The sequence below is a fragment of the Entelurus aequoreus genome, linkage group LG23 (assembly GCF_033978785.1).
Source record: "Entelurus aequoreus isolate RoL-2023_Sb linkage group LG23, RoL_Eaeq_v1.1, whole genome shotgun sequence".
Lineage (NCBI taxonomy): Eukaryota > Metazoa > Chordata > Actinopteri > Syngnathiformes > Syngnathidae > Entelurus > Entelurus aequoreus.
Window position 1 is genome coordinate 20139361 of NC_084753.1, and position 17612 is coordinate 20156972.

At 37.6% G+C, this 17612-nt stretch overlaps 1 protein-coding gene across 5 annotated transcripts in view; it reads left to right on the forward strand.

The window, feature by feature from the left end:
- The window catches only part of LOC133640991 (DNA (cytosine-5)-methyltransferase 3A-like), an 85624-nt gene that overhangs the window by 16143 nt on the left and 51869 nt on the right, over positions 1-17612 (forward strand). For all 5 annotated transcript variants that reach the window (XM_062034758.1, XM_062034759.1, XM_062034760.1 and 2 more), the window contains exons 2-3: positions 64-309; positions 12068-12175. In XM_062034758.1, the coding sequence (XP_061890742.1) occupies positions 241-309; positions 12068-12175 (177 nt within the window). In that variant the 5' untranslated portion in view covers positions 64-240. The remainder of the gene's footprint in view (positions 1-63; positions 310-12067; positions 12176-17612) is intronic.

Below are 17612 nucleotides of genomic sequence, written 5' to 3' on the forward strand. Positions count from 1 at the left end.
ACCAACTTCCTGTTCTCTTCACTGGTGCGTGTTGCATGTTTTCTCTCTCTCTGCTTCTTTTAGGAGAGGGGGAGGACTGAGTGAGACCGAGTGATTGTTAGACAGAAGAGGCAGTTTGAATGACGGCGCACCTGGTGCTTCTGAGGGCATTTCCCATGTTTTGATTTGCTCAATTTTTATTTTTATTTTTATTTTATTTTTTACTTTGTAAACTCGCTTTCATCAAGCTGCCTTTTCGCCATGCCGTCCAACAGTCCTGCTGTCAGCGAACTTCCCCAGACACCAGACAACAAAACCTCCAAGGATGTGGTAAGACCAAAGTATATTTATTGTTTGGCTTATGTCTCTAACTCTCTTCACCTAACTTCCTCTTTCCAAGTTCTCTCTCTATGTAACGCCACTTGTGGATGTCGTCCTTTTTTAAAAATAAGTAACACAAAAACTTGTATCATGATTCAAAGTGCATGACATACTGTATATACAGTATTATCTCAACTTACAAGCTTCATTGATTCTGTGACAGAGCTCTTAACTCAAAACATTTATCGCAAGTCAACGTCGACCATTAGAAATGATTTAAATCTAGGGTCACCAACGCGGTGCCCGTGGGCACCAGGTAGCCCGTAAGGACCAGATGAGTAGCCCGCTGGCCTGTTCTAAAAATAGCTCAAATAGCAGCACTTGCCAGTGAGCTGCCTCTATTTTTTAAATTTTATTTATTTACTAGCAAGCTTGTCTCGCTTTGCTCGACATTTTTAATTCTAAGAGAGACCAAACTCAAATAGAATTTGAAAATCCAAGAAAATATTTTAAAGACTTGGTCTTCTCTAACTGACAAAGAAACAGATAACAGATTTGGTGTCCAGTTCAAAGTGTGACGTGATTTATTTAAAAATTTGAGAGTTGACTTTTGTATTTTACATGAGTTATTATTTGTACAAACATGGTGCAAAGTAATTCATGATTTGTTAAAAAATGTTAGTGGCTAGCTAGTTAAAATGGGATATTGTGATTTCACAAGACTGTCTTAGAAGTGACCATTTGAAAATGTTCAATTTGAAAAATGTGCACTTAGAGAAAATATAAAAATAAAGTGTTGCATATTGATATTTATCTGTTTCTATATATATTTATTGTGAGAAATCATTAAGATGATCAGTGTTTCCACAAAGATACATATCCTTAATTATTAAAGAGTTAAAGGTAAATTGAGCAAATTGGCTATTTCTGGCAATTTATTTAAGTGTGTATCAAACTGGTAGCCCTTCGCATTAATCAGTACCCAAGAAGTAGCTCTTGGTTTCAAAAAGGTTGGTGACCCCTGATTTAAATCCATGTAATTAGTGCTTGCCCGCCCAGGACAATTTTGACATGTGACCTAACTTAAAATTTTTTTTAAATAATTTCTAGATCCGAAATATTGTAAAAAAGAAACACATTATGAAGAAATATAATGTGTACATCATTTACCTTGGAGAGCAGACTTCTACAGTATCTCCTTCCAGATGTTTCGCTGTCCAACACAGCAACTTTTCCATATATTCATGGATAAATGTCAACCTTTTAGATATTATTTCAACTTTCTTGGCTGGCGTTGGACTCATTCTGCGTCAGTATGAGGCAGACTAGCTGTAGTATGCTCCAAATGTTTCACCTTCATAATGTTTTTGATTCTTTTTTATTGAATTCAATGAATATCCTCCATTTTTTTCTTCCCACCATTGTCCTTTACACCAAATGTTTTCCTTTCCATGGTTGGAAAAACAAACTTATGTCCATCGCTTATCTGTAAGCTAATGCTAGCAAGTAAGACCAGATGTTTTGGTCTGATCTTACGGGGTGCGCTGTATTTGCTACACCTACGATGTTGTGACTCAAATCTTAGTTTACAACTTCAAGCATAACAATTAGCCGGGAGACAGCTCTTATCTCGAAACACGCTTAAGTTGGCACAGCAGCAACAGAACCGATGTTGTCATACTGGGAAAGAGCAAACTGCTCAGCGAGTAATAACACTGTACGACACATGTAACATACAAACCCCGTTTCCATATGAGTTGGGAAATTGTGTTAGATGTAAATATAAACGGAATACAATGATTTACAAATAATTTTCAACCCATATTCAGTTGAATATGCTACAAAGACAACATATTTGATGTTCAAACTGATAAACATTTTTTTTTGTGCAAATAATCATTAACTTTAGAATTTGATGCCAGCAACACGTGACAAAGAAGTTGGGAAAGGATAGCAATAAATACTGATAAAGTTGAGGAATGCTCATCAAACACTTATTTGGAACATCCCACAGGTGAACAGGCAAATTGGGAACAGGTGGGTGCCATGATTGGGTATAAAAGTAGATTCCATGAAATGCTCAGTCATTCACAAACAAGGATGGGGCGAGGGTCACCACTTTGTCAACAAATGCGTGAGAAAATTGTTGAACAGTTTAAGAAAAATCTTTCTCAACCAGCTATTGCAAGGCAGTTTGGGATTTCACCATCTACGGTCCGTAATATCATCAAAGGGTTCAGAGAATCTGGAGAAATCACTGCACGTAAGCAGCTAAGCCCGTGACCTTCAATCCCTCAGGCTGTACTGCATCAACAAGCGACATCAGTGTGTAAAGGATATCACCACATGGGCTCAGGAACACTTCAGAAACCCACTGTCAGTAACTACAGTTGGTCGCTACATCTGTAAGTGCAAGTTAAAACTCTCCTATGCAAGGTGAAAACCGTTTATCAACAACACCCAGAAACGCTGTCATCTTCGCTAGGCCTAAGCTTATCTAAGATGGACTGATACAAAGTGGAAAAGTGTTCTGTGGTCTGACGAGTCCAGATATCAAATTGTTTTTGGAAACTGTGGACGTTGTATGCTCCAGACCAAAGAGGAAAAGAACCATCCGGATTGTTATAGGCGCAAAGTTGAAAAGCCAGAATCTGTGATGGTATGGGGGTGTAGTAGTGCCCAAGACATGGGTAACTTACACATCTGTGAAGGCGCCATTAATGCTGAAAGGTACATACAGGTTTTGGAGCAACATATGTTGCCATCCAAGCAACGTTACCATGGACGCCCCTGCTTATTTCAGCAAGACAATGCCAAGCCACGTGTTACATCAACGTGGCTTCATAGTAAAAGAGTGCGGGTACTAGACTGGCCTGCCTGTAGTCCAGACCTGTCTCCCATTGAAAATGTGTGGCACATTATGAAGCCTAAAATACCACAACGGAGACCCCCGGACTGTTGAACAACTTAAGCTGTACATCAAGCAACAATGGGAAAGAATTCCACCTGAGAAGCTTAAAAAATGTGTTTATGAGTTTGAACTTCAAATATGTTGTCTTTGTAGTGCATTCAATTGAATATGGGTTGAAAAGGATTTGCAAATCATTGTATTCCGTTTATATTTACATCTAACACAATTTCCCAACTCATATGGAAACGGGGTTTGTACACAAAAGCTGAGTAGCGCAACCGGCACTTTAAAGTGCAACTTCTTATGATTTTGTAAATGCACATACACGTTATGTGGCATTTGGTTTAAATTTCCTGTACATTTTGCTCCATAGTCAAATTTGTAAACCTCTTTCTAAGTATGCCTACAAACGGTCCATTTGTGGAGGTGAAGTATAATTTATCTTTTGAAAATGTACACTATTCAAACATATACGTACAGTATCTTGAAGACGAACATTACAGCACAATTTTTTTCCAGACACATTTGAAGATTAGCTTAATAAACGGCTGATATAGTCACCAGTGACAATATCAGCATGCCACGATCAGATGAAAACAATACTTTATCCTACTTTCCTTGTTTTTTCAAACCAAGTAGTAACGTTGCAATTGCGCCGCCTTTTTTGTCGGAGTTTAGCGTCTAATAATGTTGACAAAACAGTCCCATGTAAAATGTGGTGGATAAATAAACACATAAATATTTTTCCTATATAAACACCAAGGCAGGCGAGTGGAATGAGACAAGAAGGAATGACATGGGAGTCAACAGTCTCGGTACATAGAGCACAGCAGAGAAGAGGGGCCATGAAGGCAGAGAGCAAATACTATAATGCCCACATAAGTACGTCCGTCAATCCGTTAAGACACAAATTGTCCTCTGTTAAAAATAAAAGAGTGCAAAACAGCGTTCGCAGGGTTCCAAACTATGTGAAAGCTCACGACCAAATACATGAACCTTATGATTTGACGCTTTGGCTTTGTTAAACACGAGTATCCACCATTGTAACAATATTCATTAGTCATAAAAGAGGGAAAGCCTTATACAGTAGGTTCCCTTTAATAAAATGTTGCTTAGTTAGCTTGAAGGTCATCTACTTTACAGCTTACCTGTCAGCCCTCCCGTTTTCCCCAGGAAACTCTCATATTTTTTTCCGACGTCTTCCTCTTCCCATATTTTTCCCTTCCATTACAAAAATAAATAAATCCTCTGCGGTACGCCTGGGCGATATGGCCTAAAAATAAAATCTCTGATTTTTTTCACAAAAAAAATTGATTTAGGATTTTTTCCCCCCTACTTTTTAAAGAAACCAATGAATACAAATGGCAGAGGTAATTCTAAACTAGTTTTGCTTTTATTTGATCAAAAACTATTAGTTTGAAAAGAGACTGCATACTTCTACTTAGCAAAATTCAAATTTGTATAATGTATAATTTGTATACTTCTGTAAACAAAAATGTAGCATTGTACATTGCATGTAACTAAATAATAATCTCTGACATTGAGATGATTCAAGTTGAAACTTAAAACTTCTGTCTTGAAAAAATACTTCTGTAAATAAAAATGTAGCATTGCATGCAAAGAAAAAAAACTCCCAATATATCAATAAAGTTACCAATAACCATTAAATAGTAATACAAATCAATCAGATCAATAACGTGCAAACTTAACACTTCTGTTTTGAATAAAATGCTACTGTAAAAAAAAATGTAGTATTGTACTTTGTATGCAAATAAACAATCAAGTAAAGCATTGAGATGACTGTACAGTTTTAGTAAGTGGATAAACAAAGGCTTTTCCCTGAGGTATCCTGGGCTCCTTGTTAGTGTGTACTGATGTTAAAGACTATGTGCACTTCATTGCACATGTAATATACAATTATACTGATGATTAAATGCGTTATAATTCCACAACAGTTTTGCAGACGCACACACGCCTATGAGCTGTCCTGTTTGGATGTGCAGAGTGACTGCTTTAGTGATCGCTCTGTGCATTGTTCTCCATACTTTACATGGTACCTTGTGTAAATTATTTCGCCACAGTACACTGCTTTTTAGGTAAAGTTGTGGGAGCAGTCTTCTTCGCCATGTAAAGAGTGGCATTCCCCCCATTCGTTGCTGTTTTAGATGCAGGAATAAGTTTGTGGTTCTGCTGCCTTATTTGAAGAAACTTTGCAGCGTGCAGTCACTTGTTTCACGCCTGTTGCCGCTAATCTAAAGCAATAGCAGGGGGCTGAAGGAAGGGGGCTGGCGAGGGCTAGGGAAGCTCATGGCGGCAAAAAAATATGCCGTGGCACGGGAGGAGAAAAACATGGATTTTTCAATTTTTTTGTTCGTCTGCAACAACAACAAAAAAATTTATCAATTAAAATGATGTATCGCCCAGGCGTACTCTCCTGGATCTCAACAAAGAGCAGGTTCGGCCACTCATAATTTTATAACATTGATTTTTAGTATAATCACATGGAAGAAGTTAAAGGATGTGAGCCAGCATAAAAAAAATCTAAAGCATAATAGGCTTTTGTGTTTTCAGTTTGTCTGTATGATGTAGGATTGTTGACATGTTTTTCTGTTGTTGGCAGAACCATGTTTGTACCCTTATTGTTACTTTCCATTATTTGAAATTCAAATATTGACAGTGGTCTCAAACTCAATTTAACTTTGGGCCGCTGGAGGTAGAGTCTGGGTGAGGCTGGGCCGTGTTAACTTCAGAATAGGGCTGGGCGATATGGCCTTTTATTAATATCTCGAAATTTTTAGGCCATGCATGTCACGATACACGATATATATCGCAATATTTTGCCTTAGCCTTGAATGAACACTTGATGCATATAATCACAGCAGTATGATGATTCTATGTGTCTACATTAAAACATTCTTGTTCATACTTCATTAATATATGCTCATTTTAAACTTTCATGCAGAGAGGGAACTCACAACTAAGTCAATTTAGCAAAAGTGTATTTATTAAACGGTTATTAAGCAGTGGCACAAACATTCATGTCATTTCCAAAACAGAAAGTGCAAGATTGTCAAAGACATTTTAAAACAAGTTATTAGTGCACTTTTGTGCATGATGTCACTAAGATGACATATGAAAACAACACTAAATTAAAGTGTACTTTTTGTACAGAACGGCACTACAATAGTTAAAAACAAATAAAGCGCACTTTTGTGCATGATGACACACATGATATTTCAATAAGTGTCACATAAAAATGAGCTGCATATCAAATAGTATATGTCGCACAGAGACAAACCCGCGATTTATCGAGTATATCGATATATCGTCCAGCCCTACTTCAGAATCACGTTTCAACCATGTGACTATAGTGATAGCTATAGTGCAGGGGTCGGCAACCCGTGGCTACGGAGCCGCATGCGGCTCTTTGACCACTCTGATGCGGCTCAGCTGCATACTTGCCGACCCTCCCGGTTTTCCCAGTATACTTAACGACCCCCCTGATTTTCCCAGGAGACTGCCTCTCCTAGAAATCTCCCAGGGCAAATATTATCCTATTTTCACTCTAATTACTTAATCAAGGGCGTGCCCTAATGGCACTGCATTAATTGTCCTCTATAGCATTTACAAACAGCGTGCCAGCCCGGCCACATGTTATATGTTGCTTTTACTTGCACACGTAGGCGACAGCAAGGCATACTTGTTCAACAGCCACACAGCTTACACTGACGGTGGCCGTATAAAACAACTTTAACACTGTTACGTTACAAATATGCGCCACACTGTGAACCCACACCAAAAAAGAATGACAAAAACATTTCTGGAGAACATCCGCACTGTAACACAACACAACAAATACCCAGAATCCCATGCAGCCCTAACTCTTCCGGTCTACATTATACACCCCCGCTACCACCAAACCCCCCCACACATCAACCCCCCCCTCTCCGTGCGTCGGTTGAGCGGAAGAGTTAGGGCTGCATGGGATACTGGGTATTTGTTGTGTTGTGTTTATGTTGTGTTACAGTGCAGATGTTCTCCAGAAATGTGTTTGTCATTCTTTTTTGGTGTGGGTTCAAAGTGTGGCGCATATTTGTAACGTAACAGTGTTAAAGTTGTTTTTGTACGACTACCGTCAGTGTAAGCTGTGTGGCTGTTGAACAAGTATGCCTTGCTGGCACTTACGTGAGCAAGCAAAAGCTGCATTCAACATGTGGCCAAGCAGGTATGCTGTTTGGGCAGGCTGTAGAGGGCGCTAAAAGCAGTGCCAGCACGTCCTGAAATTTGGGAGTCTCCCGGAAAATTGAGAGGGTTGGCAAGAAAGACGCTATCAAGCGCCATTCAATTAAAAGTCGCGGGCCGCACTAACATTACATTTCCTTATTAAGATGCGTGTCGGTGCGTGTGTCAGAGACCCCTGGTTAACATAGCGCAAAGCAATTTAAGCTTTGTATGCGGTGTTTTTCATTTAAAATTTTCACAATTTTTTTGTGGCTCCCATTGTTTTCTTTAATTTGTGAAACTTTCCAAAATGGCTCTTTGATTGGTAAAGGTTGCCGACCCCTGCTATAGTGATATTGAAATATAGTAGGCCTGAAGTCAGTATATATGTAAAATTGAATGCAACATTTTAATGTTTTGACACTGTTGAGTTCCCCAGGAGATGGTCAAAGACAATTACGGTTGTTTATAGGAAGTTGCTGTTTGTGTTGCCCAATATGTTTTTGTTGAGCTGTTATTTTTTAACCGTTACTGTACTCAGTGTTCTTTCTTGTGGTATTCAAGATTACACTAATGACTAATCTATGAAGAATTAGGGGGCCACAAAATATAGGTCTGTGGGCCGCAAATGGCCACAAGTATGCTAGCTTTCCACACACAGTAAATGATGTCATGATAATGTGGTCAAAACATTAAAAAAAACGCGTGTGTTTAACCCCAAGGATACTCTTTTTCAATTATGGTATGAGCCTGGAGGGAATCTGGAAGTGTATTGTGAGATGATAGCCTCTGTGATACTTTAGTGTTTACTTCTAGTTTGACTGTGACTGTAAGTTCATTATACGGTAATTTTAAAGTAATTGGATTTGCGTTTTTTTTCCCTATTAAATGCTTTGATGAAAAAAAGCGAAGCACAGAAATAATCCAGGAAACAGAGAGAGCAGGAAAAGGGTCAGAAAGGAAAATGGAGCGAACAAGTGAGGTGGATGTGGAAAGAGAAAGAAAGAGGACAGGCTGTCTGATGCTGATGGGATCCTCTTTTTCCCGCCTGGCTCGCAGTCTGGTCGCTTAGCAACTGCAGCAGCCTAAAATAACCTGCCACAAGTCAGAAATAGACCAACGATATAAGAACAGATTGGCCGGTCTGTGTGCATGACACCTGCTCAAACTGACACGCGGGCTTCTCAATCCGTGTGTTTTACAGTTCAACTGTGTCCTTTTGTATTTGTCACACTTCCAATAGCCCTTCCTCTTGTGAGGCTGACTGGCATGTGGACAGCAAAACCAGGCAGACAAGTGCAGGGTCGTCACCTTGTGCTAGCTGTTTGCTGTACCCAATGATCAACCGGGAAACGTTTAGTCAGCATGGCCGCCGTCTCTGTCGGAGACAGTTGCTAAGCAGTTTCTGCACCTTAGCAACCACTCCACTGTCACTGCAACACGGGGTCCACTCAAGGAAGGAGGAAAAGGGATCAAGGCATTAATGGAAAACATAAGGATGGCACTGCACACGAGAGAAAATGTAATTATGAAGTCCATGCCAAGACTGACTGAAATCAACATAAATTGGTCAGACTAACATAGTAGTGGCTTGGAAATGTATTTTATCTTGCATCAGCATGGTTAGATTGTCTTGAAATCACATCAAGCTTTCAGTGAATGTTCCGTCTCTGCGGCAAAACCTTAAATACTGTGTTCCCTTGTCTACCAAACGGGTTAAGTTTCAGCCTCCAGCCCCGTACAGTAGATGTAATCCACCAAGTAGCTACCTTATTGGGGATGTGCCGATTTTTGTAAAAAGTATATCGATTAATGCCATTGCCGATTAATACCTTTTCAATACCGATCGCAAATGCCGATCCTTTCTATCTGACACGCGGCTAGCAGCTAATTATGTTTCTCCATACACAGAGTGGAGACATTCCTCTAAACTAATAATAATCTAATAATTACCTCCATTATGGCAAATAAACAGCATTTCTTAATATGTTAAGCATCATTATCAAGTATTATTATAACTGCAGGACAAGGGTAAATATGTTACACACAGAGTGAAAGCCAGGGGCTAAGCTAAGCTATCTTGAAACAACATATATAACGAATACGTGCATAAAGTTTAAGAAGTGTAGATGGAACCAATCTGCAGTAGAAAGTAAGCAGCTATTAACAGGACATTACAATGAGATTGATAAGAGTCATATAACAACAACTGTTTGTTTATCAGTGTTGGTATCGGCCTATATATGGGTGATCGGAATCGACAGTATAAAACCTTGATCGTTTATATACTGTATATATATGTATGTATGTATGTATGTATGTGTATATATATATGTGTATATATATGTGTATATACTGTATATGTTAGTGTATATATATATGTGTATATACTGTATATGTTAGTGTATATATATATGTGTATATACTGTATATATATGTGTATATTTATATATATATATATATATATATATATATATATATATATATATATATATATATATATATATATGTATATATATATATATATACATATATATATATATATATATATATATATATATATGTATATATATATACATATATATATATATATATATATATATACTACCGTTCAAAATTTTGGGGTCACCCAAACAATTTTGTGGAATAGCCTTAATTTCTAAGAACAAGAATAGACTGTCGAGTTTCAGATGAAAGTTCTCTTTTTCTGGCCATTTTGAGCGTTCAATTGACCCCACAAATGTGATGCTCCAGAAACTCAATCTGCTCAAAGGAAGGTCAGTTTTGTAGCTTCTGTAACGAGCTAAACTGTTTTTAGATGTGTGAACATGATTGCACAAGGGTTTTCTAATCATCAATTAGCCTTCTGAGCCAATGAGCAAACACATTGTACCATTAGAACACTGGAGTGATAGTTGCTGGGAATGGGCCTCTATACACCTATGTAGATATTGCACCAAAAACCAGACATTTGCAGCTAGAATAGTCATTTACCACATTAGCAATGTATAGAGTGTATTTCTTTAAAGTTAAGACTAGTTTAAAGTTATCTTCATTGAAAAGTACAGTGCTTTTCCTTCAAAAATAAGGACATTTCAATGTGACCCCAAACTTTTGAACGGTAGTGTGTGTATATATATATATATATACACATATCATGTACGATTGTTGTATAAAATATATATATATATAATCATATAAATGTAAGTATGTATGTATGTATACAGTACATATACTGTATATATAGTATATTATATTATATTATTATTAACCTTTCATCCACTCTTGGAACACTTTCGGCACTCTTAAACACATCTTAGCATACCACATGTTATATACAGTATATTCACCAGCGAATGATGATGATGGTGATGGTAAATCAGCTGTGTTGTACTAATGATGATGAAGGCGAAGGTGCTGCTTCGTCAGGTGAGGAATTTAGTTATGGAGATTGTTGTTAAAAGACACTGCTGATGTTATCCTTATAGTCTGTTCTCCCTTCTTTATGTGGCGAATAAGAGAGAGGGAACACTGTACTGTTGAATGCACACAGTGCTCATTTTGCAATGGAATGGCCCAAATGCAAGTGGACTGTAACGTGAATAGTAAAAATGAATGTCTTGATGTAGCTGAGGTAATCACCCTCTACTGCTGCTACATTATAGGAGCGATTACTAGCTTTTATATTCCATCCATCTGTTTTCTATACCGCCTATCCATTAAGGTGTGCTGGAGCCTATCCCAGCTGAACTTAGGAAAGAAGCGGTTTACACCCTTAACTGGTTGCCAGCTGATGTCAGGGCACATATAGACAGACAACCATTCACGCTTAGGGACCATTTTGAATCTCCACTATTATTAGTAGAACTGGGTATTTTTTAAGGACTTCACAATATGATACTTTAAGAGATACTTGAGTCATGATTTGACACAGTTATTGTGATATGGCGATGTATTGCGATATTCTGCATCGTTCACTGCATACCTGTCAAAATTAGCATTTCAAAATATGGAAAATTTCCTGTGAAAATAGTTTAAAAAAAAAGGATTTTCATCACAAATTGCCATATGTATATGTATATATAAATAATATGAATAACAATAAAATGAGCTCTTAGCGGGGCTGAGTCACGAACCACTGTGTCATCTACTCTTGACACGCAATAAATTGTTAGCGTACCTGATATGAAATATGTGCCATAAGAAACGGGTGTCCCGATCTGATATTGATATAAGTATAAGTATAAGATGATATCAGCTTGTATTTAAAAGCTGTGATACAAGCAGGGTGTTTACTTGTGCAAAGCTGGATGGACTATTAACATCTAAATGTCTTCCAATAAGCACACAAGGTTTATCTGTTCTTGTATTTTAGTTAAGTCATTTTCAAAAGGTAGACATGGTAAGCCATAGGCTACTAGGACCTAGCAGCTTCTCAGCAGCTTGGCGCAGAATAGCAAACCAGACATACAAAAAAAGTGTCCCCTAATTGAACAAGAGTTAATGATGAGAGACAAAGAGAGAGTGAGAGTGAGAAGGTAAAACAGCCGCAAAAATCCTCTTGTAGGCAACTTCCTTTGTAATGACTGTGTGGTATTAAATGTGGGTTTAACGTGGTCTTTTTGTATTGGCCAGAGTGAAGATGGAGCAGAACAGGATAGTCCTGAAGAGGCAACGCTGGGGGCCCCCCCGAACAAGCGCAGAGTGGGCCGTCCGAGCAGGAAACGCAAACAGTTCCTTCCTGTGAGTACACCAATGTGAATGTTTTTCTAAGCTTTCTATGAGACCGCATTGTCTCAAACAGATGCTCAAGGCTCCATATTACAGTATTTACCAGTTTTGTTAGCGTTCTGTGTCAAATGTAATGTTGGTATTTGAATTACATTTAAGTAGTGTACATGGAAGCTGTTGCTCCATATCCTCCTGAGAGCCACCATCCTCTGCAGTGAACATGTGTGTTTAGTATGAAATAGCATTTGTTCTACAAAATGTGTAAATCCTGACAAAAATGTCCTTTTTTTATGAAATGTCAAGGCATCCTGATAGCTTTGTCCGCAGTGTATTTTTCTGGCTGGTTCTGCAAATGCAGTGGTACCTCAACTTACGAGCCCAATTTGATCCCTGTTTGAGCTTGTGACTCAAAACACTAGTACGGTAATCCTGTAATTATCGCTGTTAATTTGTTCTGGACATGACCACGATAAATGAATATCCGCTAAGTATGTTCATAGCTAGAGCAGTGATTTTCAAACTGTGGTACTAGTGGCACACAGATACAATTAAGTGTTACGCCAAAGAGGTCTGTAAATATGTACTGTATATGGAATATCATCGTTGATGTTTGTGCATTGTGTGTAATGTTACAGCGGCCAAAAATATTGAATATACTTGTTAAATAAAACCTCTGCCTTGTTTTAATGAATACTTAAGCCTACTAAGCTACTGTATTTTAATTTTGGCCATTATGGTGGTACTTGGAGAGCCAAGGGATTTCTGAAGTGGTACTTGTTAAAAAAAAGTTTGAGAACCATCGAGCTAGAGCATAAAAAACTGTTTACGACCTTCTGAATATATTATTATTATTAACTACAACATACTTAAGTCATGTTACACTCTTTTAAACCAATATAAAAGTGCTGGCTGAGGCTGAGCCAATCAGTAGCCATGATACTGAAAATTGTGATCTGATTGGTTTGGTCCCATCTAGTGGCCAATGCTACTGTAGTATTGATAGAAGGATGACTATATCTCAAATCACTAAAATAATTATGAACAATTTAATCCATGCTTGGCCCTTCCAAAATACCCACATTTTAACATGTGACATGCCTTTTAAAAAAACTTCTAGACAAGAAATATTGTTTAAAAACATTACATAAAAATGCACTACAAACAACTACAGTATGAATGAAATAATATTGTTCAGCATTTACTTTGGGTAGGAGACTTTTTGTAGGTGTCTCCTATGGGCTGCTTCTCTGTCGTGTAATTATAGGAACTTGAAATGTGTTTATGTTGCACACGGATGTCTTTGCGTGGCAGAACAGAGAGGTCAGAGTTTACAGCAAATCACATCTGTGTGCGTGTGTACCAAAGGCAATGCTCAGCCGTCCATTTTGTTGAGTCAAGACTAGAGAGAACGAACTGACACACTTCAAACGCAGAATCGACAGCTTCTCCATATTTTCATGGATAAATGTCTGTCGTTTGGATGTCTGTGGCTGCACGCCGCGGTGGCTCGTACCAGCTTTGTGCAATGCGAGCAAGCTAAACGGAAAGAAATAATTTTAATGGTTTGTTTCTTTGATTCAGTCGCCAGCTTCTTCTCCTTCACACTAACTTGCTCAGTTCAGGTGGTTGGAGGGCAAGATTTTGTCGATTTCTGGCTGTGGGCTGTAGACAAATATGGAACTCAAATTGTACTTGCAACTTAATTTGTCTCTTAAAATACTTTAAGATAAGGTTATGTAGTTTCTTAATGGGGAAAGGTGTTAATGTCTCTTGTATTCATGTTAGCATTTAAGCTAGCGAGATGGCGCAAGTCAATCTGTGAGTTTATCAAAGTGCAGTGGTCGGTCATGGTTTTTTGATCATTTTAATTGAAAACGGTTATCATCACATCCCTTTGGTAAAGTCCTCGTAAGTTGAGGTACCACTGTACTCAGAAGCAGAAGTGCAAGTTAATTCAATTGAAAACACTTCTAGTTTGAAGTGTTGTTTTTTTATTACATTATGTTACAAAATGTTTAGTATCATATGTTGAAGAGGTTCATTTAGCCAACTAATGTGTATTTATAAACGGTTGATTTATATAGGCTAGTAAGGTAAACTTGTCAGGTACAAAACTTTACCTTACTAGCCTATATAAATCAACCGTTTATAAATGTTTAGTATCATGTCATGCTACTGTTTTACAAACACATCAATACAACATGAATGGTCCATGGATCATTCCAATGTAAATATTTATCACATTATTACATTGAAAGAACTACTAAGGGTTGGCTTTCCTTTTTCTATGTTTCACCATCAATAATGTGCACTTCATCATGTTTTGCAGTGTAAAATCAAAGACCGAGCTAATGATTCATACTTGCGACACATGTTAATTCAAGTACACTAAATCACTTTTCTATCAAATACAAAATACTTGAAATAGTGGCCTTTCTGTCCCAACTATTCATTGAGTACTTTGTCTAACTGAGCGTAAAGGGAGACATTTCATAGCAAAAGCTGCAAAACATTACAATTTTCATTTAAAAAAAAAAGTGAGGCCATCCCTTCCGGCTTAGTCATTTTCTCGAGCAGCGCCGATCATGTGACCGGGGTGTCATGTTTGTTGTCTGCTTTGATCATTTAGTATTTATGTGTCTGCAAATGCCTGTTTTTTAAGAAAAATAAATGTTTTTGGATTAGTCATGAGTATCGATGTTCAAGGGGAAAAGACTTGGAGTTTAAAAGGAGCGCTATTTCGAGCTGTTGAGCGATTCTCCGCAGGTTACAAAGAAGATAACATTGGCTTTGGCCTTTTTTACCTTTGAATGGTCGTTGTGAGATACCCAGTTACTTTGCAGTGGACTTTGATGGACCAGCAACTTTATGTGGAACTCAGATGCACTCTGGTGGGGTTGCTGGTACACTTTGGACCTGGCACTATAAATACCACCTGACCACTCCAACCTGACTACTCAGAGAGCTAGAAATGAGTCTTTGATAGTTTCTCCAAAGCCATTCGGTTTTACCGTGTTTATGTGTGTGTGTGTGTGTCTGTGTGTGTGTGTGTGTGTGTGTGTGTGTGACTGGGTCTGTTAGCATTTGTGATGCAGCTGATCAAACATGGTCACTCAAAGACCATCAAGTGAGTCCACATGTGTGCACAAAATGCATTCATGTGTGAGGGGGACCGGGTTTGCTCATGTTCCGATGTCTGACCAGGTGGGCCGGCTTTGTGTGGGTTTAACACACACAAACACACACACACACACACACACACACACACACACACACACACACACACACACACACACACACACACACACACACACACACACACACACACACACACACACACATTCAACGGCTACACTTAATTACAATACATTTGTCTTTATCATAATAACTGATTACTCATCTCACTCATCTATGCATATACATTGCGTAGTATCAGGTACTGGTGCCTTTGTGTGGGCTTTGGAATGGTGGGGGTTCACCGATTTCTCACACACACACGCACACATGCACGCACGCACCCACACACAAACACAAATTCACGTGATAATCGAATCAATGATAGATCCACTTCATGGTTCCTTTCTTTCCTCACACAATATTCACTGTTCTTTTTTACTTTAAAGGACAGATGTGGAACAAGCAGGGTTTTTTCTTTAATTGTTACACAATTACCAATGCATTCTTGACATAGAAAATAAAAACATTTTGTGCTAAAAACTGGCTCCTTAAAATTTTAACATACCATTTACTGTGTTTTTTGCAGCATATTACTGTAAATGGAAAAGTAGTACCACTGTTTATTACAGTAAAATTCAGGCCACTGAGCTGCCAGTTTTTTACTGTAAAAACTACGAATGTTGTTTTTACAGTGTATTAGTGTAAATGGAAAAACTGCACCACTTTTTATTACACTACACTACACTGCATATTTGTAGTGTACAATTCAATGGTTAACTTGCTTTGAAATCATATTTAATTAATATTAATATAATATTTTTATTTTTATTTTTTTTCAACTAAATAAATGTAAGGAATGTATGATATTATAATATTTGTTGCATTATTAGATAATATTAAAGTTTTAAAAAATTATCTTTTTCCGTCAAATTAGAGATGGATAGAAAGATAATGTACTGTTTTGGTGCCTATTATTCCCAGGCTTTGACTCTCATTACCTTTTTGTTTTGCATGTTTAATATAATCATTTTAATATATCTTCTTAAGGGACACTGCCATGCTAGAAATCACCTCAAAAGTATGGCAGTTTTTTGGATTTTTTAAAATGGATCATAGTCAGACAAATGTGTCCCTCCTTAGCCGCACTCACCCAAGCAAAGCCGTAACTTCCTGGCACTAAACCTGCAAAAAATAGTTCTTGTTAGGTTTCTCTTTGTTTACATTTCGACATTTTGCACTATTTTGATACACTTTATTAAGCATTTCCTACATAATCCTTTTTTTGCACCTTAATTCCAAGAGGTTATTTTTTTAATGTATAATATGATTTAAAAATTTTGTTTACATTGATTTTTTTTGTTTTTGATAGTTGTGTTGACATCTTCTTTCCTTTCTGCCTTGATAGCGGAGGGGATTATTATCAGAGGAAGGTTACATTGTGAATAAAAATGTTTTCATTTATTATATTTTTCTCCTGGTTCTTATTTTTGATAGGTCATTAAAATATCAATATTTTTTATATCAACCGATATAAAAAACGTACCGGTATATTGTAATACAGTTTTCAGCCGTATCGCACTGCTCTATGTATGCCTTTCCATATGTCATAGATTTCAGTTTTTGGTAACCTATTTAACTTGAGTTAAAATGCAAATTTCACACTTCAGGCTTTCAGGCAACGTGTTTGCTGGATTAGCTGTCAACACACTGTCAGTATACAAGAAGGGATTCAAGTCAAGTCTTTACCTTTATCACCGCTTGTGGGCTTGTTTTGCTCACATTTTTCTGTGTCAAAAGGTTATCTTTACAATAATCACATAACAGTTGCAAAGTCATATCTCCCTTGGTCTCGGTTTAAATCCAACTGAAACTCAATGCAGAATTTGCATGTTATTCCAGTGCTTGCATAGATTATTTACATGGACTGTGAGTTCCTTCCAAAACCCAAAGATATGCATGTTAGGCTACAGTAATTTGTGGACTGTTATTCAGAACTATTCAGTTGGTGAAACGCTGGCCAAATCCGGCTTGAATGACAGCAGACTGCCCCTGTGCGTTCAGTTTAATAAACTTGGAAGTGACTTACCTCTTCCTACCTCTTTATCTTATCTTGTAATACTCATGGGCAAAACTAAGTGGTACAAAATATACCTATTATATCACAAATATTAGACACTAGACAGATAATAAGATATAAAATGCAAACGTCAGTTTTCAGAAGCTACAGCATGTGAATTAGTTCTGTTGGTTGGTTGTCATGATGAGCGTATTT